The sequence below is a fragment of the Plasmodium relictum genome, assembly GCF_900005765.1.
Source record: "Plasmodium relictum strain SGS1 genome assembly, chromosome: 9".
NCBI lineage: Eukaryota > Apicomplexa > Aconoidasida > Haemosporida > Plasmodiidae > Plasmodium > Plasmodium relictum.
The window spans coordinates 973,504-1,000,743 of NC_041687.1; the positions used below are offsets into that span (position 1 = coordinate 973,504).

The window sequence follows — 27,240 nt, forward strand, 5'->3', positions numbered from 1 at the left end:
TATAATATCTTATGCTTAATAAAACTTTTTTTTTTTCTTCTCTATTACTTTTGTAATATATTATTATGAAATGAAATTTTCTATCCCTCTATTTCTTTTACTAGTTTTTTACAAGATGCATAAAAAAAAATTTATATAAAAATTAAAAATGAGATAGTAAAAACTATTATGTTTTATCGATACATAAAAAAAGTAAAAAAATATATTTATAAAGTTTGAAAAAAAATTGTTTTAAATAACAAGGTTATGAAACAAGAGCTAAAAAAATTTAGAAAAAAATTAAGAAAATATAATTATATTAATTTGTGATGTATCATTGAAATAATGAAATATAAAAAAAAAAAATTTATTATTTCTTTTATAATACTTTATTTATACTTATTATATGTATGTTTTTTAACAAAGTTATGAATATAATTTTTTTTTTTTTTTTTTTTTGAGGTTAATTTTATATTATTCATTTTTTAAAATTAGACATTTATTGTATGTACAAAAAAAAACATATTAAAAAAATACACATTAATAAACATATTTATATATTTATTTCATTATTTTATTTTAATATTATTTATTTATTTTGTATAAAAAAGTTAAAATCAAATATTAGCTTTTGCAATGTTTTTAATAAAAGTGTTATTTTTAATATTAGACAGGCTTTTTTAAGAAAATTTAATATAAATACTTTACTAGTATTCTCAATATAATATATTTCATAACTAAAAAAAGGGGTAAATAAAATTCTATATGCAATATAATTCATATTTTTAATTATTATAAAATAAAATATATTTTAAAAAGCACATTTTTAGATTAATTTTTTTTTTTTCTAAATATGTACCTATTAAATCCTACATTTACGAAATTTATCTATTTAAAAAAATAGAAAAAGTTATAAAAAAGCTTTAGAAAGTGAATTAAATATGTAATTAAATGAAATAAAAAAAAAAAAAATAATAATAATTACAAAAAATAAATATAGAAGCGCTTAAATAGCATAAATTTATGAATATTAAAAAAAAATAAAATAAAATACAATAATACATAAAAAGAACACATATATAAAAAAATAAAAATAAAAAAATATTAAAATATAATAAACTTATGAATTCTAAAAAAAAAATTAAATATTACGTTATTTACATAAAAGAAAAATAAAGGAAAAAATGAGTAAAATTATAAATCAAATATTTGATGATTACAATAAATCAAAAATACAATTCACTCAAAGTATCTCTGATCTTTGCTTAAAATCTTATAATATTGAAATATTAATAAATACTGACATAATAATTTTACTTCGTCCATTAATACTAGATAAAGTTCCTACTGTTCAACAAAATGCCACTTTTATTTTAGCAAAATTAGCTAATTATTCTGAAGAAGTAGCTTTAACAATTTTGCAAAATGATATTTTACCTCACTTAATTTATTGTTTAAAACATGATAATAAAAATTATAGAAAAAATTGCGCATATACTTTAAAATGTTTAGCTAAACATAATTCAAAATTGGCTAATCTTGTTGCTGAAGAAAATTGCATTGATTATTTGATGGACTGCTTAGATGAATATGATTTAAAATTAAAAGAGTCTTGTATTAATGCATTGTGTGCTATTGTAAAAAATGATTTAGAGTTATCAAACAATGTAGTTAATAAAGGGATAATTCCTTTGTTAATTTTGTGTTTGCAAGAAAAAGATAATAATTTAATAAAAAGTAGCATAAATTTATTATCTGAATTAAGTAAACAGTCAAATGAAATAGCTAAAAATGTAGTTGACAATAATGCTTTACCTTATTTAATAAAATTTTTAGACAATAATGATATTCATATAAAGAGATACACTTGTAACTGTTTATCTCATATAGCAAAACACAAAGAAGAGTTAACCGAATTAATGATAGAAAATGATATATTTCCTAAGGTTCTTTACTTATTAAAAGATAATGATGATATTGTTAAAAAGAATTGTGCTAATTCTTTAAAAGAAATGAGTAAACATAATGAAGATATATGTAAAATTATTGTTCGTGCAGGAGCATTACCTTTTTTATGTGACTATATAGAACAGTCAAAAGATAATATAAAATTACCTGCAATATTATGTCTTGGTTTTATATCTTCTTTTTCTGAATCATTAAGTTTAAATATTATTTTGTCTAATGTAATTCCTATTTTAAAAAAATGTTTAATCGAAGAAAGTGAAGACCATATAAAATGTGCTTGTGTATGGGCATTGGGAAACATTGGAAAACATTCATCAGATCATGCTAAGAAAATTTGTGACGAAAATATTTTAATTATTTTTGTTAACTTATACAATTCTAATGATTCTTCAGATGATTTAAAAAAAAAAGTTAAAATATCATTAAAAGGTATTGCACAAAAAGTTACTAATTTAGAAGCATTAGAGCCCGTTTTTATTAAATCACCAATTAAATTAGCTAAATATTCCATTTTTCAATTTGCTAAAATATTACCTAATAATCCTTCATACAAAAAATCGTTTATTAAATCTGGATGCTTACAACGTTTACAAGTAAAATAAAAAAAAAAATAAATAAGTAAAAGGAAAAAAGAAAAAAGAAAAAAGAAAAAAGAATATATAAATATAAATAAAGTAAAAAGTTAAAATAATGACAATTTAAAGAGATATTATAATAAATAATTTAAAGTATTAGTGTACTTCAACAAATAAGTGTAACAATATTTTTATGTAAAAATAATCAAAATAATAGATTTATAATTTCCACTTACTAATGCATTAAATTACGTGAACTTTTTAAAAAAAAATAAATAAAAACAAGAAAAAGAATAAAATTTTAATAGGAACTTTTATTCTTACCATTTTTTTCATAACATATAAAAAATGTAAATTTTTTTTATTTTAAATAAATATTTATTTTTATATTAGGAAATAAAAAGTTCTGAAGAAGCAAAGGAATTTGAATTGGAAATAAATAGTATAAATAAATCTTTCCCCGAAGATATAATAAACTATTATACACCTGGATATTCTGAAACCTTAATTAAAAAAATTGATGAAGTTGATAAAAATTAACTTCAATAAAAGAATCTACGTTTTATTAGCATGCTTGTGTACTAATAAATATATATTTTGAAAACATAATAATAAAAATAAAAAAATGAAAATTCTTTTTTTATTTCAAAATTTCAAAAATCATCTTGAATATTTTTTTTTTAAAGTTATAATTTTATTTTATTATATTTTATATTTTATTTTAACATTCCATTGTAAATAGAAAATTCTTTAAATATATTTAAAAAAAAAAAAAAAAATGAATACATAAAATGTTTTATTTTTCAGTTTCAATAGAATTATTTGTTATATATTTCAAAAAATATTAATTTTTTATATACATTCTATAAATTAATAAATACTTATGTCAAAATTAACCAAAAAATATTGTATAATAAAATGATCTATATAAGACTTCTTTTTATATAAAATAATTTCATTTTAATAAATTAAAAGAATAACCATTACTGTATTTAATGAAATATTTATTAAAAAGAAAAAATATAAAATTGATAACCTGCAATAACTTTTATAAATTATGTTGTTTTTACTGTTCTAATGAAAAAAAAATATCTAATATTTTTGAGAATACAAAATTAACCACAAAAAATTACTTGATTCAGCATGAAAATGATATAATAAATATTTTACAATATTCATTAAGAAATAAAAATGAAATTACAGCACAAAGCATAGTTCTATTACTTAAATCGTGTAGTAAAAATAAATATATAAATCATAAAGTTGCAAACTTAATAGTTAAGCATATCAAGTATAACATTGAAAATTTTTCAATAATTAAATTGTGTATATGTTTAAATTATATAGTCAATTTAAATATAAAAAATGAAGAGAGCTTTAATTATTTAGTAACTAACTCTTTAATTAAAAAATTGAAAAATGATGAAGACTTAGATCTATATGGTGTATGTATGATAACTAAATTTTTAATTAATGAAAAAATAAAAAATGAAGAATTACTTTATTTCTTATTAAACTTAACTAAAAATAGGTTAGATAAAAATTCTAATCACTATGATATATATAATTTGATAATCTCATTTTTAAATATGCAAAATAGTGTTTTAAATAATAATAATAATATTTGCAGTAAGGAAGTTAGTAATAATCTTTTTAATAAAAGCATTGTATATACTGAATTTCTCAATAAAGATTCAATAAATGGTGTAGTTAATAATAGTAATTTGAAAAGTATTAATAATGATTACATTAAAAATAATTATAAAAATAATTACAGAAATGTAGCTAAATTAAATGAAGAAGTTATTCATAAATTATTATTTTACTATATAAAGTTAGAAAATATAAAAAACGAAGAAATTATTTTAATTGTAAATAATTTAACTAATGTAAAAAAAGGTTATTTTTTTTATGAAATGAATTTGAATAAAAATGAAAGAACTTTATTGTATGAAATATATTTAAACAAATTAAATTATAAAGAAAAATTTGGAGGTAAGATATTGGCTCTTTTGTTATTTAATTTACAAAAAATTTTCAGGTTAAATGAAATATCAGAAGAAAAATTTTACAACATTTTAGAAAATATTAATAATGATTTTAGATTTGTTGCATTATGTACTAAAGAGACTACACAGAAAGAGTTGGAAAAACAGAAAAGAGAGTTAGAACAAAAAGAAAATGTTAATAATAATTTTTTAAAGCAAAATGAAAATGAAAAAAGAATAAAAAGTGTACAAATAAATGAAGGAAAAAATAATCATAGAGAAAACTTTGTAGAAACTTGTAACAAAATTAACACTAATTACACAAATAAAATAAGAATGTATTTTAGTATCCAAGAAATTGGCATGGTATTTCAATTTTATGATTTTTTGCAAAGTTACGAAAGAGAAAAAAAAAAAATGAAAAATTTTCTTCAAGACTTTAAAAATAAGACTGAAAAGGACAACATTTTAAATAAAAAAAATAATCTAAATGATTTTAAATTAATAAATAAATCAAAAAAATTACAGAATAATTATAAATCAGTGGTAGTAGATACTGAAAGGATTTCAAATAAAAATTATTGTGGCATTTTTGAAGTATATATAAATATCTTAAAAAAGAGTTTATTTTTTTATTCTCTACATAATAGAAAAGAGAAAATGAATATACTCGATTTTTGTACTGTATTCAAAGGATTTTCTAAAATATATAAAAATAGCTACTTAGATAAATACATACTTTTATTTTTTCTAAAATTCATAATTTTAAATCAAAACAAAATAAAAATTAATGAATTAAAAATTATATTTAAATTAATTTTTGAAAAGAAAAATGAAGATTTTTTTGAAATAGTTTATAATACAAAAAATGTTTTTAGTTGTTTGCAGAATATTTTAATTAAAAATTTGTTGAGTGAAAAAAGAACAAAAAATGAAAATATAGTATCATTTATAATGTGCTTTTATTATTTATCATTTTTAAATTTTAATAGTAATACATATTTTATATTAAATAATTTCATTTTAAAAAATATAAGAAATAGTAATGTAAATGCTCTTATCCCATATATTATTATAAGCAAATTTAACTATTATAAATTAAGAAAAAAATTATCTAAAGAAAGTATAAAAGTTGAACCAATAAGAAATTATAAAAATATTAATTCTAAATGCATTTTAAATGATTTACAAAGAAAAAGAAATATAAATGATGAAGAAAGTAACAATGAAACAGTATATAACGTTATAGAAAAAAATATAGAAAATAATGAAGAGAAAAATAATAAAAAGGAAGCTTCATTAGAATTTAAAGATAATTTAGATGATATTAATAGAATACCTATTTTGTACAAGTTAATAAACAGAAATTTTAATAATTATAAAACATATTATGTGTTGAATTGTGTATACATGCTCATCAAATTTTTAAAAGAGAAAAATACTTTTCTTTTTTTTTCGAATTGTAATTTTCCTGATTTATTTGAAAAACTGCACAATAAATTAAGTAACCAAACTTTAATTTGTAAAAATTATGACTATTTTATTAATTATGCCAAATATAACTATTGCATATCTTTTTTTAATTATTATATAAACTTAAATAATTTATTAGAAAAATTACAGTTCAACATGAAGTTTCCTTATAATTTTTACACACCATTTAATACATATATGTTAGCTCATTTTTTAATGGATTATAAGAATCATTTAATGAATAACAGTTTTCATTTAGATAAAAACTCACACAATTACATAGATAATAAATCATTTAAAAGAATAATGAATGAAAAAATGATAGTCTTTCATAATTTTATGAAGCATATAAATTCTTACAACTTTTTAAATATACATGATATAATAAATATGATAAAAACAATAAAATTTTTTTCTTCTAAACTAAGTCATAGTAACTTTATAATATTGCATAATTTGACAATAAATTTGGAATTTTATAAATACACAAAAATAAGTACTATTTTTGAATTATTAATTGAATATATAAAATTTATGTATTACTTAGAGTTAGAAAATCAAAAGACATTTGAAAAATGCAATTACTTAATAGTTAATGTTTTTATATTTCTGTTCAGAATAGTTTTTAAAAATATATTAAGAAATTTGGAAAACAATTATATTGGTATGTTATATTTATCTTTTCTCTACATATTTTATTTTATTCAAAAGTCAAATTATATTTTTCATGCTTTATCATTAAATAACTTGAATCAAATAAATTACTATATTAACCTAAAATATATGACCTTAGATAAGTACGAACAAACATATTCTTTTCAAGTACAAAAAAAAAAAAAAACCTTTATACATATATATATATATATATTTTAAAAAACATAAATGAAAATAGTATATATAAATAATGTTTTTTTTTAAAATTTGAATGAAATATTATGTTCATATATTTAAAAATATACATATTGGTATTTATATAAATTTAATTTAAATAAAATAAAATAGATAACTTATAAACAATTTATACTATTTTTTTTTTTTTTTATAGTTACATATTTTAGAAGTTCTAAAAGGAATTGTAAAAAATAAAAGAATGATAATAAATGAATACAACATATATGATACCCCTTATACCGTTGATATTCTTATTAAATAATATAAAAAAATATATATATATAAAAATTGAATATGGACAATAGAAAAGAATAGTAAAATACAAAAATTAAACAACTATAATAAGACTTTATAATTGTTTATGATACAAAAAAAAAATGAAATAAAATAAAATAAAACATAACTGTTTTATATTAACAGAAGTTATTACTTTTATTTTTAATTATAGTAGATTCGTTGAGGAATGATGTTATGGAATATATAAATTAAAACTATTCTCCTTTTATTAATAATTACTTATTCATGGTGAACTATTCTTTCTATTTATAAAAAAAAAAAAAAAAAAAAAAAATTATTTTTCCTTTAAAATTTTAGCATATTTTTAAATTTAATAAAAATGCACTAAATATTTATATATATACATATATTAAATATTTTATTATTTTTACTGTTCTATTTTCTTTTAATTCTTATTTTGCCTAACTTTATTTTCTACTTCTTTATATTATTATTATTATTATATTTTTCATTATTTTAATGTGTTTATATTCTTTATGCTTATTATTGTATTTATAATTTATTTTGTTTTTTTTTCTTATCCTTATTTCCGTTATTTTTTATTATACTTTTTCTTATAATGATCAATATCATTTTATATATTTATTATTATTATTATTTTTTCATATATTTAAATAACTCAGGATATAAAAGGCATTAACCGTTGTTAGAGAAATTTTATAATAAAAAATATTTCATATTTTTTATTTTATATATTATCCATTTATTGGAACATCAAATACTACTTTAACATTTTACTTTTTTTTATTTTTTTTTCTTCTTTTGATTGACAAACTTTTTGATTTATTATTAGAAATTTTAGAACTGCGAGAAAGGGAATTTCTAGATGTAGAATCTTTTATATAATTTTTTTTCTCATTTCTTTGTTTATTTTCATTATGTTTCGTATTTTTTTCTTTTTCTTTTTCATTTATTCCATGTTCATATTTTACTGACACAATTTTACCATCTATCTGGCCCCCGTTCATAAATTCTTTTGCAATTTTTGCGTCAACTCCATTTTCAAATTTTATTTTTGCACACGTTAAATTATTATTATTTACATTTTCATTATCTAATAAAAAATTTATATCTTTTAAATCTCCAAAATGCATAAAAATTTCTTTTAAATGTTCTACACTTACGTTTTTTGTTAAATTATATATATATATGCAATTATTGCTCATATTTATTTTTAAACTTAAAGAAAAAAATAAAAAAAAGAAGATTATTAAATCTTTTTACAAAAAATTTTCTTTTTTTTCAAAAGATATAAATGTTATATTTTCTTATATATTGAACATTCATTGAATTTCATTAATTCTTATAAAGAAATATAAAATTATATACAAATATATTTCATTCTAGTACTTATATACTTAAAATTTTACAAAAAAATTATATATATAAATATATTTACAAATTTCAATGTTATTTTGAAATTAAATAAAAATATTTATATGTAAAATTTAAAATATATATATGTACATATGCCAAATTATGATTATTATTTTATTTTATTTTATTTTATTTTTATTTATATTTATATTTTTAATTATTTTTATTTTATTTTATTTTATTTTTTTTTTTTTGCAATATTAAATATACTATATATTCAGCTTAGAAACAAAAGATTTTAGTTAAATTGTGAAACATTAAAAATTATCTGTATGTAAATATTAAATTAAAATAAATATGATCGTTTTTCTTTTATATTTTTTGAGTTTGTCTAATAGTTTTTTTTATTTCTACATATTATTTATGAAATATGTGTTGTAAATTTATATATTATCTCTATAAAAATTTTCTTTAAAAATTTTAAGAATAATCAAAATTACAGTTATTAAAATAAAGGAATAAAAAAAAAATTTTTTTTTAGCATCATTTTAATTTTGAAAGTTTTTTAAAAAAATGCCATTTAAAAAAGAAAAAAATAAAGAAAACAAATGTTTTCAAAATGTTACTTCATAATATAATTTATTGTATAAAAAAAGGAAAACTAGTACACATCAAATTAATAACAATAAATAACACAAAAAATACTTTATTAAAAATTATATTTTTAAGAGTTTTTCTAAATTATTAAGTGAACTAAAAAAAAAGAATATATGCATATATATAAAATTAAAAAAAAAAAAAAAGATATGTATATATATATAATTGCTTTTATAAAGTCATATTTTAATAATTCTTAAAAATTAATACATTTACATTTTTTTTTGTTAAAAAAAAAAACTATTTTTTTTATTTGTTCTTTTTGGATTCTTCTATTAATTTATCGTCATTAATAACAATTATTTTTCTTTCTTTTTTATACAAAAAGTATTGTAATAAAAAAATAATGAAAATTATATCGTCTCCCAAAACATTATATTTATGAATCGTTGGCATCCTTAAAAATACTGCAAATATATCATCTATAATAACATTTAAAAAAAGTAAAATAAAAGAAAATATCGTCATATACTGAACTGTTTTTGTGTAATAATTTCTTAGAACTTGAGGAAACATGAAAATAAAATTAAAAATATATGAATGTACACCTATTGTTGTGTTTATTAATGAATAAAAAGAATTGTATTTATTGAAAGCCAAATTATATATAAAAATAATTATTAATGAAAAAAACATAATAAAGTATAATCTTTTATTCATGTAATTTTCAAATTTAATAATATTAGAATTATTTTTATTTAAAGTGGGCTTTTTATGAATATATATAAAAGGATAAACAGTAAATAAAATTATATCATATGTGTTCAGTAATTTCCATACACATACAAGCACCTTCAGTAGTGAAAATAGCATTATAATTTTACCTTCATTCTTATGCTTTAAATATAAAAAAATAAAAAAATTAAATATCAACTTTAAATGAATATTACTTGAAGAAATGGAATATAAATAATTCAAGTTTTCCCAAATATTTATATCTAAATATAATGCAATTATATCTAAAGTTAAATGAATGAAGCAGATAAGAAATATGAACATAGATAAGTACATATTGCAGCAAAATGATATAACTAAACTATCTAAATCATAGGCGCTAAAACTATATTTTTGTTTCATGTAATTTATGTTAAATGTCAATACATTAAATAGATTGAAATAAAAATAACTAATAGGAACATATTCTACTTTGACTTTGTTTATATATTTTAAATTATCATCATTATTCATTACGTCTCTTTCTTTTTTATTTAAAAGTAATGTATATTCATCTTCAGGTGTTAAATAATTATTAACGTAAATAGGCATAGAGTAAGTGCCATTAAACTTATTTATAAAGATGTTTGAAAAAAAATTAAGTTTATTAATATTAAGATCATTATATTCTATAACCGGTCCAAAATGAATTAGTTTAGGAATATAAAATAAATTATCTACTCTTTTTGTTTTACTTTTTGTTAAATTTTTCTTTACTTCAGACTTTTTACTTTTCGTTAATAAAGTTGTAACAGTACCGTATCTATATAATTTATTGTTAACATAAGTAATTATGTGTAAGTATATATTTTTTTTCTTATTATAAAGATTATCTGGAATGATTAAATCAAATGAGGGATAAATATTTTCTGTAAAAAACAGCCATTTCTTTTTTCTTTTTATTTTCTTTTCATCCCAATTATAAGTGGTATTTGTAAAATTATAAATATTAATAAAATTTTTATCAGAATCAATATATTTTTCATTTATATATTTATTCAAGTCTATATATTCTACACAAGATAGGTATAAATGGTAATCTATTTTATCATTTTTTTTTAATACATTTTTATATGGCTTATACAAGTATTTTTTTTCTTTATGATCACCTACCTCTTCATTTAAATAATATTTTAATTCTTCTGAAGGATCATACAATGGTGTCTTTATATTTTCATATATGTAATAAGAGCTATACAATATATAATAAAATATAATTCCAATTATTATTTTAATCATTTTTTCAATACATTTTTCTTTTTACATATATAAAAAAAAATATATATATACATATAAGTAAATTTTGTAAAATATTTAATTTAAAAAAATTACGTTAATAACAGAGTTACATTTTTAAATGGCATACAATATTCACAAATATATATATACAAAAATTAATAGTAGTGACTAAAAAAAATTAAAAAGAATAAATAATTCCATAAAAAAAATAACATTAACAAATAAATATTTTTGAGAATATTTTAAAGTTATAATTTCATATTAAAATAAAATATAATATATATATATATATTTATTTAAAAATGCACAAAAATATAAATTTACAATAATGCTTCAATTTATTATATACTTTAAGACACTCCATACTTTATATCATTTCATTTAGCTTAATGATTAAAATTTTTATATAAAACAGAAAAATTTCAATAGTACTTCAAAATATTAATTAAAAAAATTATAAAATAATAAAGATTTTAATAATTTTTTATATTTTCATTTTTTAAATTATCTTCATTAAATTATATTTCTCAATTTTTATTTTATTTTTTTTTTTTTTAATATTTTAAATAATAATAATAAATATTATTATAAATATTTTTCTTTTTTATTCTAAATTTTTTCATTTTTTAAATTATAAATATTGAAAGATTAGTGTTACCTCTTTTATTTTATACTTATAAAAATGGAATTGGAAATAAATTTTAAAAATAAAAATAATTCAGAAGAGAAAAAAAAATTTGAAATTAACAATATAAATAGAATTATTTTAGATATATTATGCACAGAAGCTATAAGGAAAATTAAATTTATTTTACATATATTAAAAGAATTATTAAAAAAAAAAACGAACATTTTACATGTATATATAAGTAATAGCATTGATCATTTATCAACTGAAAACAAACAAAAGCAAATGTAAAAATATATTTACATATGCTTTTATAGCATCTAGAAAAAATTTTAAAATTATAATTATTATTATTTAATAACAAATAATTTTATTTTTAGATTTAATTCTTTACAAGATCAAATTGAATTATGCGAAAATGAAACTCATTATAATTTAATAAAAAAAAAAATTGAAAAATATATTGATTCATTGAGTGAAACAAATGAAATATTATGCCAAAACTCACCTACTGATAGAAATATAAAAGTGAAAAACAAAAGAATTAACTAAATAAAATTTATTATTACTAAGAAAAAATGTAATGTTTTAATTTTTTATTTTTTAAAAAATAGGAAAATAGAAATAAATTAATTGAAGATGGTACCCTACTTCTAAACATATTTAGAAAAATAAAAAAATTAGATTTTTCATCTGTTTTGAATGAATTAAATATATTTAAAGAAGAGCAAAATTTACTTCTTAATGTAGAAAATATATAGGAAAATATATTTTTTTAAGTTGAATATTTTACTGTATATTTTCTATCTTTTTTATTGGTTTTTTTTTTTTCTTTTAGTTAAAACAGAGTGTTTATCATAAAAAACAGATAATCAATATTTTGAACGAACAAATAAAAGAGCAAATAGAAAGCACCAAAAAAAAAAAAAAAAAAATTGAAGAAAAAATTGAACAAATTGAAAAAAGAAAAAAAATTTTTTTTGTAAAATCTATGCTCTATTATATATATAAAGAAGAATATGTTCATGCGAAAGTGTCTAATTATAATATGAATATAAGTTTTAAATATGATTTAACTAAAAAATCGAAGGAAAAAATGGAAGAAAAATTAAAAACCTACGATAGTATTAATGATTATATTAAGAATTTTCTAAATAAAAGAAATGATCATGTTAGTATTTCATTAATTTATATATATGATATATAATAATATTTTCTGTTAACTATTTTCTTATAATTATGCTTACTATAGCAAAAATATATTTTTTTTTTATTATGCCTTTTTTACAACGAATAACTATATATAAAGATCACAATAATGCTACTATTTATATATTTTTAGTTACTAGAAATATTAATTATATAATTATAAGAAAATTAAAATGTTATTAATTTAATTTTAATTTTTTTAAGTTACAAAATATCCACGATGAATTAGTTGATTATTATAAAAAAGAAAAAATTAAAAAGAGTAAAGAATTAGAAGAAATAAATAATGAAATTAATAAAATCATTAAAAGCATAGAATTGAAAAAGAATAAAATAGTAATTCAAAACATAAAAATAAAAAAAAAAAATAAATAAATAAAAAATAAAAATTAAGCAGTTTATCTTTTTTTGTATAAGTATATATATATATATATATATTTTTTTTTTTAATGTAAGATATCCTAATTTTATTATTTTTCTGTAAAGATATGGTTTATTATAAGAATATAAAAATTTTGAAATAATTTTATTATCATTTTAGATTCAATATGAAGAAGTGAATAAATCGCGGGAAACAGAGGAGAAAACAAAAATGAAAAAGGAAATAGAAGAAAAAGAATTTTTAAAAAAATATAATGAATCTATCTTATTTCTACAACATATAGGAAGAAAAAAAATAAAAGATTATGAAGAAAAAAAAAAAAAATTAAAAAGAAAGATCAAAAAAAAAAAAAAAAGTTAGATATTCAAAATGAAATTTTTTCTAATATTCAACCCTTTTTTTTTTAATTTTCATTTTAATATATAAAATATTTAAGTGAAAAATAATATATTTAAAATTAATATGGAAAAAAAAAAAAAAAAAAAATTCAAAAAACATAAAATTTATAATTACTAGAAACGAAAAATTTTAAAAATTAAAATTTACAGGAAATTAAATATGTATAGTTAAAGTTCATTGATAAAATATTAAAGTACATTCTTTTATATGTTTCTGAAGTAGGAATAATATCAAAGACATATAAATTATTTTTCAATTTTTTCTTTTTCTTTAAAGAATTATCAGAACTATCTTTTAATGACTTATCAGAATTATATTTTAGAGAATTATCAGAATTATATTTTAAAGAATTTTCGTAATCATATTTTGAAGGATTACTATTCTCCTTTATTGAACTATGATACTGATTATTTAAGGAATTTATATGGTTTTTATGATAATTATTTATGTTACTTATGCTATCATTATATTCATGCTTTTCCAAATTTTCAAATTTTATCTTTTTATCAAAAAATTCTTCATTAAATTCATTCTTACTTTGTTTTGCTTCAGAAGATGTTTCTACATAATTTCTTTTTCTTCTTTTATTTTTTCTTTTATTTTCCAATTTTTCATAAAAATTTATATTTTTTTCTAATCCTTCTTTTAAGGTCACGCCACCTAAATTCTCTTTTTTTTCATTTCCATCTGAATTGAAAATAACTGAAAAATCATCCAAATTATTTAAATATTCAAAGAAATTAATAAAAAAAGAATAATGAAAATATATATTTAAAATGTTTTTGTAAAATATATTATCACATATTTCATTTTCAATTTGTGTAATTGAATAATTTTTATTAATAATAATTAATTCATTAGTGTTATTCAAGCTTCTATTATCATTTATTTTACATTCAGGAAATATATTCTCAAGAAATATTTTAATTTTTTCTTCATTTTTAACAAAAAAAAAAGCTAAATTAATTGCTATTAAATTATACTTTTTATGTTCATTTAACTTATACAAAAGTTTCATTAAATATATTTCTTTATCAATATATTTTATGTGTATTTTTTTTAGTATACTCTTTAACTCTCCTATATTCATGTTGGAATTAACTTTAAAATTGAAATAATTTTTATTTTCTTTATCTACTAGTTTTTTATAACTTTTTATTTTTTTAATGCTCCATTTTCCATCATTTTCTAATGAAGAATTTAGAAAATTCAAAATAAAATTAAAATCTGGAGGAAAAGTATCCGTTAGAGTTTTATTTGTTAAATATAAGGCTTTTTTTATTTTCACTTTCTTATTTTTTCTACTTTTCAATATTTTAATTATAATGTCTAATATTATAAAAGTATTTATATTTGGAATTGTTATTTTTTCAAATAAAAAGGATTCAAAATTTTTCATTTTTATTTATATAAATGTCTTTTTAATTTTTAATAGCATTTAATTAGAATGTATTTTCTTAAAAAAAAAAAAAAAAAGCATAATAATATTTAATATGAAAAGATAAAACAAAAAGGAATATAAAAACCTAGTGAAGTGAATACAAAAAAAAAAAAAAAAAACTAAAATAAAGGTGTATATATATACAACAAGAAAATATAAAATGTAAAATTCTTATTTAATATTAAAAAAAATCTTAGAAAAAATATATATTAAATATCATAAAATACAAAACTTTAATTATATATTAAAAAAAAATAAATAAATAAAAAAAGTCTATTAAACATATTACACAAAAAAAAAAAAAATAAAATAAAATGAAAAGCAAAAATTTATATTTTAATAAAAGAAAAAAAAAAAAATTGAAGCTTACTATTTATATTAAAGTAATAAGTAAATATAATAATACTCTAAAACCTGTAATTTCTAAAAAATTTTATTTTATTTTTTTTTTTTTAAAAAAAAAGATGAAAAATAATTATAAATTATTGTTTTTTGATAAAAAAAAGACTTTGTTGTATATTTATTAGTGTCAAAAAAAAAAATTTTATCTAAATGGATTTCATTTATTTGTTTTTTATTTAATATTTTAATTATAAATAATGGAAAAACTTCTTGATAATTTTTTTCATTAATATGATTTATATTCTTATTTCTAAAAACTTTTTTAAAAATGTAATAAAATCTTATAACATGATATAGATAATTGACGTTTTCTTCGGATTCAGTTAAAATTTTTTGATTTCTTATTAATTTAATAAATTTTAAAACTGTTGCTAAAATAATAATTAAATTAACTCCTTTTTTGTTTCTTACTTTATTATTCCATTTATCTTGTGTATCATTATTATCCTGAATATTATCAATATTACTTTTTTCAATAGCATTATTGTAAATAAAATTAATGTCAAATACATCATTTTCAATAATGTCAGAGCTAAAACAAGTACAGTATATTTTTTTATTTTCGATTATTTTTTCATTTATTTTTGTATAAAACATATAAGAAAATATCATGTAGAAGTTTATACATGTCAAATATTTATATAGATCATTGCTTTTTATGCAATTTGTTAAATCTCTAGAAGGGGAATTTCTGCTATTTATCAAAATATTTAAATAAGTTAAATAAAGTTTTGATATATAATAAATAAAATAGTGAAAATTATTTAGATTAGAAATTGTAAAATTTTTATAGTTGTTTTCCATTATTAAAAATAATTTTTTATTATAAATATACAAACTTTTTATAATAATAGAAATATCAAAGTAACCTATTAGAAACTTATCAATAAAAGACAATTCGGAATTTTTTAACAATAAAACTCCATTGATATAATTAAGAATGTAAATAATATTTTTAAAATTAAATAAAAAATACGAGTTTGCATATATTTTAATTAGTTTTTCAACAGTACTGTATCTATTGTCAATTTTTAAAATATTTCTTATGAAATAATTCATTTGCAAGCATGTAATTAAGAACTTCCAGATGTGCTCAAATATATACAAATAATAACTGTTTGTTTTTGAAACATTCAAATTATTCTTATATTCTTTTTTTTGAGATAAATAAAAAGTATCTATTATTTTACATACATTGAATAATAAAATGTCTATTAATTTCTTATCCAAATAGTACAAATTACTGCAAGAATAAGCTATTAGTGCAATATGCTTTAAACTTATTTTTAATTTTTCATTGGAAGTACTATAATACTCATTTATGTGTATATTTAATTTTTTAATATCATTATCATTTATATTCAGATTTTTGTTATTATTAAAAATATTATAATTGTTTTTGAATCGATAAATCCATTTAATTATATCATTTCTTTTATATTCTTTTATTATTGTTGTGCTTTTTTTTTTCATATATTCTTCGTGAGTTATATTATTACTATTTGCAATAAATTTATTATGCTTTTTTAAAAATGTCTTATTACTAATAGATATATTATAATTAACAAATAAGAAATCATCAACATGAATTTCATTATTATTTACTATCATATCTAACATATCATTTTCTCCTTTTTTTGTATCATTTTGATATATTTTATTTATGTAATTAAATACAATGTTAGATTCATTTTCAAATATATACTTATATCTTTTTAAGCATTTATTTCTTAAATTTTTTATTTTTTTGTATTTCTTTAATCGTAAATCTTTTTTTTCTTTTATATTTCTTGAATTTGTTTTATCCTCTTTATTTATCTTTTCCTTTTTAGAGGCTTTTTCTGTGTATTTCTCGCTTCTATAAGAATCTTCACATAAAAAAAAAAAAAAAAAAAATACAAATATATATATATATAAAATTATGTAAATATGTATCATATGAATATATATATATTAGTAAAAATACTTACTATGAAAATATTTTCTAAAAAGTTTACGATTATGAAGACGAATTAAAGCAGGATGAAAATTGTTAAAGAATTTAATTATGATACTATTTTTTTTTTTTTTTTTTTTTGGTTCTTCTTCTACAATTAAATGATTTATTTTATTTTTATTCTCAATTTTACTTAATCTAAAACTTTCTACGTTCGTATATTTACTGTCAGAATCATTTTCATTTAATTTTTCTTTATTTGAAATTAATTCTCTTTTTTTTTTTATATTTTTAAAATTAATTTTTTTACTTTCATCATAAGTGAAATGTAAGCAGAATCCTTTTACCTTCTTTCCATTATTAACATTACTATTATTTTTATTTTTAATATTATTTATGTTATTATTATTATTATTGGCCATACCACAATTTTTATTATTTATCACACTATTCATCTGTTTTGACTTGTTGTCTACTTCCTTTAATTTATCTTCATTATTAATTAAGGAAAAATTATTTTTATTATCTAATAAGGACTTGCTTTGAAATTCCAAATTAAAATTTATATTATTTTTAATATTATTTATATTATCATAAAATCCTAAGAATCTTGTTTCTGAATCTTTAAATAGTCCTTTTCTTTTATTATAACTGTCGTAACTATTTCTCATACATAAATAAAATTGTATTTTTTGAGATAAAATATTTAATGAATCAACACTTCGGAAACCAGATTTTCCTAAATAAATAAATAAGTTAATAAACATTTCAGTATATTCTAAGTCATAAGACATTTCGTTTAATTGATTATATTTTATATCTATTTGATTTTTAATTATATTTGAACTATCTATTTTCATTTTTGTTTTATGAACATCTAAATGTAAAGGTAAATGAGTCAGTTCATTTATTTTTTTACTACTATTTTCTATTTGATAGTGTAAATTATTTGGATCTTCTATATATTTTCTATTCTTATGATTATTAAATTTATTCATATTTTTAAATGTATTATCTTCATAAGAATTAAAAATATTATTATGATAATTATTACTATTTATATTATTAATATCTTCATTATTATAATAATTGCTGTAGCAGTTATAATCATAATTATAATTTTTATAATCATTATTGTAAATTTTTTTTTTTAAATTGTTTTTATAAATTATTTTATCTCTATATTTAAAAAAATTATTTTCTTGTATTCTTTCATCAATAAGATCCTTACACAAATGATTAAGATCAACTTTTTCTGTAACCACTTTACGACAAGAATCACTATTGTCATTTTTTAAATTTAAATATGTATCTATACTATCCATTTTAAAATTATTGGTTAAATTTATACTATTAGTAAAATTTGACGTAATTTTGTTTTGCATAGTAATTTGATCATTTCTTTTTATCTGTTCTTTATCATTAAAAGCAGCATTATAATTTTTTAAATTAACAAACTTACTGAAAAGGAAATAAAAAAATTTTTCATTAAAATAATTAAAAAAAGACAATATTTTTAATATATATAAAATGTTACTATAATTATAATCAAAGAAATTATATGTTATAATATTTAAAAGTTTTTTTAATATTACGGGATCTCTACAATTTACTCTTTTTTTTATTTTTAATATTGACATAACTGAATTAACTGATAGATTCATTTGATATTTTTCCACATAATTTTTTATAAAAATAAAAAATGTATCATCTAAATTAATATTGTTACATAAAAGAATAATTAAATATCTATTAAAATCACGTTGCTCCAATAATTCCAAATTTCTTTCAATATTTTTATGAATATTTTTAAAAGTATTCAAGTTATATTTATCATTGTCAAGATTTACAATTATTTTTAATAATAAAAAAGTACCTTTTAATGTTAAGTCACTTGCATAATAACTACACATATATAATAAAGTATCAAAAAGATCATTTTTTATATTTGCCTTATTTAAAAAAAATAATACATGAATCATATACTTAACAACATTTTTGTGATATATATTAGATTCTTCTTCAATCATATTAAAAAAAAAAAAATTATTTTTTATTCCTTTTTCATAGAAATTAAATATTTTTATATATTCTTCTAAAAATTTGATTGTGGGTATATAATTTAAAATACTACAAAAATATAAATAGTATGATATATTTTTTTGGGAATTTTTATTTAATTTACATAACCAATAAAAATATTCACTTGTGCACTGTAGGAAAAGCAAATTTTTATATTTTTTCATTGAAAATACTTTTAGTATAAATAGTAATTCATTATCATAAAATTTTGTTATATTATTAATTATATACTTAGTTATAAATCTATATTTACTTATTTCATCATTCATTTGTAAATGCTTTATATACTTAAGGATGTACAATTTATTGTTATAAATATAATTTTCCGGAACATCTGTACTTAATTCATTATTTTCTAAAATCTTTAAATCTTCTGTTTCTATCATATTTTTGTTTCTAGAATAATTTAAGTTTTTCCTATTATTAATCTTATTCTCTATATTGACTCCATCATTTAAAAGTTTGTTATAATATTCTTTTTCTTTTTTTTCATTTTGAAGTAATTCTTGTTCTATTGAACTATCATTTCTGTTTTCTAATTCTAATTTCTTTTTTGTTATTAAATCAAATATACTGCTGCAATAATTATTTGAAGCATAAAAATTTAAAATTTTCTTAAATTTTAAACTTTTTATATTATTTAGTTTTGATATTACAAAATATGTCATAATTCATTTAATTATAGATATTATCTACTTTTTTTTTTTTTTTTTTGTCACCCAAAAGATCAAAAAAAAAAGGCATAAAACTAAGAGAATTCTTTTATTCTATTTTTACTCATTTTTTTTAATTTGTGTTAAAGAAAACTTTCTATTAATATACTCAATTTTTTAAAAATGAGTATCTTTTAATATATATCTAAGAAAACAAAAATTAAAATATATATATATATTTTATTTAATTTATTTCAATAACGATTATAATAACATTTTTATTTAAATATTTTTATTAGATAGAATACATGACAAAACCTATTAGCTTGCAATTTTAAAAAATATTTTTATAATTGTGATGTTTTTAAATAAATTCATATATTTATGTGAACTTTAAAAAAAAGTAAAAATTAAATACATATGTATTGATTTCATTTGAAATCATTCTTTATTATTATTTTTTTTTTTTCTTTTCCTTATTTTTTCATTTATATACACATTAAATCTTATTAATTAAAAAAAAAAAAAATAAATAATAAAAGTATATTACGTTTTGAAATATGCTTATTATATTTTTTTTTTTTTATTCATTTGTTGTAAAACAATTACATGTATATAATTAAATATACATATTAGTTTTTTGTTTTCAGATGTTTTAATTTTCTGGTAGCTTTTTAAATGTAATAAAATGTCAATATATACATTTTGCAAAATTCATAAAAATTATGAAATATAGTTTATTATCAGAGGTAAAAAAAAAAAAAAAATCTTAAAAAGGTGAAACAACATAAATAAATTAAACAAAATTATAATTTTCTTTAACATTTTAATATTTTTAAACAAAGCAAAAAAGTATATAAAATAAAATAATTATATAAAATAGGGAGGAGTATACTCACATGCGTATGCTTTCGTATTAATTAAAATCATAATATATAGAAAATACAACAGTCAAAATTTTAAATGAACAAATACAGGAAGAAAAAAAAATATATTATAATAAAAAATATCAAAAGATTAACAACAATAACAACAAAAAAAAAAAAAAAAAAAAAAAAAAAAAAAAAAAAAAAATTAATAAAGAATAAATAATATTAACAACAAAACCACAAAATTAAAAAAAAAGATACAAATTAATAAGTGTATATTTATATATAATGACATAAAAAATTAAAATAAATAAAAATAAAGAATAATAAAATGATGAAGAGACTTACAAGATTCATAATCAATTATTAAATTATGATTTTATCATGAATATCTTATAGAGAATCTAACAACATGGGAAAAATTTTTTTGGTTTAATTCTTCTTTTTGTTACAGCTGGTATTTTTCTAATGCTAGTTTTATGTTCCATATTTGGTAAAGGAATATTAATAGTTCTCTTTTGGTTCATATTCTGCATATACATTTGAGGATTGTTCATATTTTCGAATATGGGCATAGAATATGGAATATTATTAAAATTATTATGCATCATTGGACTGAAATTTCCATTTGGAATTTTAAAATTATTTGAATATAAAATTGTATCTGGATCAGTAGTTGGTAAATTATTTATATACTCTGCAGAAAACTTATCTCCTGTATTTGGATTAATATACATAGCATCACTATTATTATAGTCATCTAAATTAATTGGGATTTGATTAGCTTGAATGGTATTTTGTGTATTGTTATAGTTCATTAAATTTCCATAACTTTCAAATCCTGTAGTGCCTAAATTTGTTTTCATTCCATGCACACTAATAGAATCATTGGGATCTTGAATTGTAGTAGCATTCATTGGCATTGTGTTGTTGTAACTTTTCAAAGCTTGCTCTAATTTCAATTGTGATATCATATCTGCTGGGTACTTTTCTCTATTAGCCATAAAATCATTATTATAAGCATTAGTTAACACTGCTCCATTCATTAAATAATTTGTGTTCATAGTATTATTCGCCAAATCAACTGAGTTCATGTCATATTTAGGTTCTACATTTCTAGCTGAATTCATAACATTTCTCATACTATATGCCATGTCCATATTCATTTTAAGTATTTTGTAAAAAAAGATATTAAAAAAAAATGAAATTCTTTTAATGAATTAAAAATGGTGTAAACTTAAATAATTTATTATTTTATTGCTTTAAAAAAAAAAAAAAAAATGAGTTCTTACGCATACTTTTTAAATAAGTTATTTTATTAATCATAAAATCAATAAATAAATTCTATAAAAGATAATTTTATTAAAAAAAAAAAAAAAAAGTATATGTAATAAAATGTGTGAGGTTATAAAAAAAAAAAAAAAAAAAATTGTAATTAAATACAAATTCTAAATAAAATCTTAAATCAATAATTAGTATATAATAACCGTAAAAAATTTGTATTATAATGTAAAAATAATTGGACAAAAATTGAAAAAAAAAAATACTAGAGTTTTTGTTTTTTATAAAAATCCAAATAAGTACAACATTTTTTGACTATTAAAAAAATATAGATGGACTTTTATTTGTTAAAAAAAAAAAAAAAAGTACAACAATATTTCTTTGTTAATAAGAAAAAGATTATATTATACTTTTAAATTTTTTTTTTTTATCTCAAAATGAAAATATTATTCTATTTTACATTACAGACAATATTAAAATAAAACAAAAACAAACAGAAAAAAAAAAATATATATATATATATTACATTACATTGTTTGTTCATATAATTTTGTAAGATATTTACTTTTTGTTAGTATTTCTATTAGCATATGCACATATATATATACATATATATATTAATAAAAAGTATTTTCTCTCAAAATATTGCACACAAATAATTTAAAAATAATTAAATTACAAGCCTTAAATATAGAATATATGCAAATATATTTTTCTAGTAAATAAAGAATATCTAATCCAGAAAAAAAAAAATAGAATTCACAAATTGAATACTATAAAATGCATATTTTTCTTTTTTTTTTTAATAAATTCAACTTATAGAAATAAAAGCTTAAAAAATGCAAATATTACGAAATTTCCAACAAATCTGTTGAGTTTCTTGGCATATTTTGGTTAACCATCAAAATCTATAAAGAATTCGTTCAGTATACTTAAAATAAAATATGCCTATGGGCTTATTTTTTTTTAATATTTATTGTATCGTAACCATTAATTATCCATAAAAAATGTGCACAATAGTGCAGCATATAAGAAAAAATAGTGTTAAAATATTTTTTTTATTATTATTTTTTCTAATTAAAAATATTATGCCTTATACATCATAGAAACAATAAAATATAATTTATATTTTACTATATAATGATTTCTCTAATCCTATATTTAGGAAACAGCAATCTGTATTAATTAAACTTTTTTTCCATTGACATTTTTGTACCTTATATAGGGTGACAAAATATGTTCTTAATATTTTTGTTTTGATCTGTAGGCTTTTAAAATCTCTATAAAGCTTTAAAAATTTGATTTCATTTTTCTATAAAATTAATGATACATTTATTTTAAATTTTTATTAATCTCATTTTCTTAAATAATACTCTACAATAATAATTATTTTTTATTTAATAAAAAATAAAAAATTATGATTAATATAGACAAAAGAAAGAAATGTTTCAAATTTTAAGTCACCTAAAATATATGAGACTCAAAAAAAAGCAAGAAAATAACAAGAGAACAAAAATTTAAAGGATTTTCACAATATCATGTATTATGAACGTTAATTGATAAACTTAAAATTCATATGAATTATTAAAAACATTTTTAATAAGGAATTATAACGAAAATATATATTTGGAATGTTTCCTTGAAATAATATTTTAAAATTTTAAACTTAATTTTTATAAAAAAAAAAAAAAAAAAATAAGCATTTTTGTGATAAGATAAAATTTAAATAATATATACAGAGACTTAAATTTAATACTATCTATATTTAGAATTTTAATATATATTTCTTTTTTTTTTTATTTTAAAAATATTATATTTAAAGAAATTTTGATAAAAAAATTTACTGCTTTTTGAGTATCAATATTTATAAAAAATAAAATTAGGCATAAATTGAACTCTCTAATCTACATTAATTACATATAGAAATTTATTCTCATTTCAATTTTAATATAATTATTTATATTTTGTAATTTTTTGAAATAAAGTAAGTTGGTGCATTAAAAATGACACCTTGCAGATATAGGGTACTACAAAGGAATATTTTAAATATAGAAAATATCGTGATTTTTTCATATATTTTTTCTTTTTAAAACTTTTTATTATTAAATAAAAAAAAATTCTTTTAAATTTAAGCCCAAAAAAAAAAAATACCTAAAAATAGAATTCGAAAAAAAGTTAATTACATATCTCAATATCATGTACAAATGTGTACACATACCTACATGCATACATATTATTTACATTAGAACATATTAATTCCTTATTTCATATTTTTAATAAAGCTACTTTTATAAAATAAAAATAAAAAACTATGTTAAAAGGAAAATAAATATATGATTTTACTTAATTATTCCTAGATATTTAACTTTTATGGAGAATACAAGCGTATATAATTGCATTTTTATATCGACATATATATATATATAACAGCGCGTTACCTAATTAATTTATTGAAAAATGGAAAAAAATTAGAGATTAAGTATTATTCATTTTAAAATATTGAAGAAATAACAAATTAGTCACATAAAATGTGTTAATACATTATTTTCTTTTAAGAAAAAAAAATTTATTATTTTTTCATTATTTGAATGAAAAACATAACGAAGATATGTTAAAAAAATAAAAATCTATGTTTACACTGAATGTAAAATATAAAATAAGATAGAAAAATGAATTCCTTTATAGTGAATTTATTTTATAACTTTTTTTATTTAATTTGTATCTACTTTATTTCTTTTATTTTTTCTCAATATCAAAGTTATGTAAATATTATCTATATTACATTATGTAAAAAAATTAGTGTTGTTTAAGATATTTAAATTCTAAAAAAAATTTATAATTAACTTTAAAATGCATACACATTTATAAAAATTTTTTTCTTAAATTACCATACATATTTATAATTTTATATATATATATATATTTATTTATTTATGTGTTCAGTATTAATGTTACTTATATATTGTTTTTCTTTCTTTTTTATTTTTCTCCCGTTATATTTATTTGTCAAAATGAATATATTTTAACATAAAATTATACATACAAATATTTTTATTATAAAAAGAAAAAAAAATATTTACACATTTTCATTTTCTTTTTACATAAATTTTTTTTTTAATTTCCATATAAAATTTACCCAAAATAATTTTATTTTGGAGTTTATTACATCACCAAAGCACTCCTAACTTCATTTGAATATAAATACAAATTGAAATTTTTATATTATTATCTATTTGATAATTCACTGAAAATATTCTTGTAGAATATAGAAAAAAAAAAAAAAAAAGATAAGTTTATAATCTAAACATGTGTATAGAGGAGTATTTATGTTGAAAATTTTTCATGTTATATAATGAGAATATTATTTCGTTTCTTTACTCTTTTTCTCTAAAAAATTTAATTATATAGATAATAGTTTATACATTTTTTAGTAATTACACTATGCACATATTAACATAAGTTTGATAGTTATCTTAAGGTGCGCTTAATTTTTTTTTTTTACCCGTTTCTAATATTAATAGCTATTTATTTTTTTTTTTTTATTTTACTTTAATTATTTATTTAATTTTATTTTATTTTTATTTTATTTTTATTTTTTATTTTTTATTTTTTATTTTTTTTTTTTTTTTTTTTTGTTAAATTACCTTCACATCTATTATATTTTGATTTTATGATAAATCATTATGAATAAGAATATTCTTTCATTTTTATGAAATGATGTTATAAAAAAAAATTATAGAAAAGAGATATAAGAAAATAAAATACATTCCTTTATATATAATAACTTATAAATTAGGAAATACATATATATATTTTTTTTTTATATTAGTACTTTTATATATATATATATAAACTTACATATTACGTAAAATGATTTAAGCCTATATTATACATAAAACTATATTTGTAACATTTGAAATGTAAATTTATTATTTGTTTGATATAAATAACCATAATTTTGAATTTACGTAAAGCTTTTTTTCTTTATATTATTAAATGTGTAATAATAAAAAAGAAAAAAATACATAATAGATTTAATGTTAATCAGAAATAAACAGAAGTCTACTAGACTTTTAACAAAATAGTTATTTTATTTTTATATATCTATTTTTTTTTTTTTTTTCTAAAATAACTAATATTCATGAATTATATAATAATCTTTACAAACAAAAAAAAAAAAAAATAGAAGAAAAAAAAACATATTTATTTTTCATTCTAAACATTGCGTTTGAACAATTAATTTTCTATATTTTTTGTTAAATTTTTGTATATAGAATTATTCATATAAAAATTTTTTTTTATTATCATTATTTTATATCCTTTTTTTTTACGAAAAACTTAGAAAAAATGATTAGAAGCAAATTATTTATATAGATATTGAAATTCAAAATTTAAAGTTTATTTTGCTGAATTTCATATTTCTAATTCTTTGTAAAAATAAACATCTGTTTAAGAAAATTTAGAAAATAAAATGAAATATTTTATATGTTAAAAAGAAAAGATACATATTTATACAATAAAAGTTAAACTTAAAAATCATTATTAGTATATGTATTGTAAATTTAAAAAAAAAAATTAAATATTTACAAAAAAAGTAATAAATATATAATTATAAGTAAATATATATATTATTTGATATTAAACATTTGATATACCTTCATATATTGCATTATAGCATTAAATTTTATTAAAAGACAAAAAAAAAAGTAAAAAAAATTAACAAAAAAAGTTAAAAAAAAAAGCATATATATTTTATTATACAATACATATATATATATATGTATACTTTTAATTAAAAATTTTTATAGAATCAAAAATTAAAATAATATTTTTTTTAATATAAAAAATTCTGTTAATAAA

General features: G+C 16.5%; 8 protein-coding genes across 8 annotated transcripts; 3 read left to right on the forward strand and 5 right to left on the reverse strand.

The window, feature by feature from the left end:
- Window positions 1-1,163: 1,163 nt before the first annotated feature.
- On the forward strand, window positions 1,164-3,062 carry PRELSG_0928200 (armadillo repeat protein PF16, putative; the record flags this gene model as incomplete). The annotated part of the gene is made up of 2 exons (XM_028676722.1): window positions 1,164-2,540; window positions 2,916-3,062. 2 exons carry the CDS (start codon window positions 1,164-1,166, stop codon window positions 3,060-3,062), a joined length of 1,524 nt encoding a protein of 507 aa, XP_028533183.1.
- A 455-nt stretch (window positions 3,063-3,517) lies between these two features.
- PRELSG_0928300 (mitochondrial rpoD precursor, putative) lies at window positions 3,518-7,136 on the forward strand (the record flags this gene model as incomplete). The annotated part of the gene is made up of 2 exons (XM_028676724.1): window positions 3,518-6,805; window positions 7,029-7,136. The coding sequence occupies 2 exons, from the start codon at window positions 3,518-3,520 to the stop codon at window positions 7,134-7,136; spliced, it is 3,396 nt and encodes a 1,131-aa protein (XP_028533184.1).
- A 769-nt stretch (window positions 7,137-7,905) lies between these two features.
- On the reverse strand, window positions 7,906-8,337 carry PRELSG_0928400 (RNA-binding protein s1, putative; the record flags this gene model as incomplete). Its single annotated transcript, XM_028676725.1, has 1 exon — window positions 7,906-8,337. One exon carries the CDS (start codon window positions 8,335-8,337, stop codon window positions 7,906-7,908), a length of 432 nt encoding a protein of 143 aa, XP_028533185.1.
- A 1,057-nt stretch (window positions 8,338-9,394) lies between these two features.
- SR1 (serpentine receptor, putative) lies at window positions 9,395-11,098 on the reverse strand (the record flags this gene model as incomplete). Its single annotated transcript, XM_028676726.1, has 1 exon — window positions 9,395-11,098. One exon carries the CDS (start codon window positions 11,096-11,098, stop codon window positions 9,395-9,397), a length of 1,704 nt encoding a protein of 567 aa, XP_028533186.1.
- A 682-nt stretch (window positions 11,099-11,780) lies between these two features.
- On the forward strand, window positions 11,781-13,677 carry PRELSG_0928600 (conserved Plasmodium protein, unknown function; the record flags this gene model as incomplete). The annotated part of the gene is made up of 6 exons (XM_028676727.1): window positions 11,781-12,013; window positions 12,107-12,254; window positions 12,341-12,472; window positions 12,565-12,897; window positions 13,140-13,271; window positions 13,477-13,677. 6 exons carry the CDS (start codon window positions 11,781-11,783, stop codon window positions 13,675-13,677), a joined length of 1,179 nt encoding a protein of 392 aa, XP_028533187.1.
- Window positions 13,678-13,852: 175 nt separating this feature from the next.
- Window positions 13,853-15,115, reverse strand: PRELSG_0928700 (conserved Plasmodium protein, unknown function; the record flags this gene model as incomplete). Its single annotated transcript, XM_028676728.1, has 1 exon — window positions 13,853-15,115. One exon carries the CDS (start codon window positions 15,113-15,115, stop codon window positions 13,853-13,855), a length of 1,263 nt encoding a protein of 420 aa, XP_028533188.1.
- A 480-nt stretch (window positions 15,116-15,595) lies between these two features.
- PRELSG_0928800 (conserved Plasmodium protein, unknown function) lies at window positions 15,596-20,245 on the reverse strand (the record flags this gene model as incomplete). The annotated part of the gene is made up of 2 exons (XM_028676729.1): window positions 15,596-17,427; window positions 17,530-20,245. The coding sequence occupies 2 exons, from the start codon at window positions 20,243-20,245 to the stop codon at window positions 15,596-15,598; spliced, it is 4,548 nt and encodes a 1,515-aa protein (XP_028533189.1).
- A 1,258-nt stretch (window positions 20,246-21,503) lies between these two features.
- PRELSG_0928900 (conserved Plasmodium protein, unknown function) lies at window positions 21,504-22,265 on the reverse strand (the record flags this gene model as incomplete). Its single annotated transcript, XM_028676730.1, has 1 exon — window positions 21,504-22,265. One exon carries the CDS (start codon window positions 22,263-22,265, stop codon window positions 21,504-21,506), a length of 762 nt encoding a protein of 253 aa, XP_028533190.1.
- Between the last annotated feature and the right edge of the window lie 4,975 nt (window positions 22,266-27,240).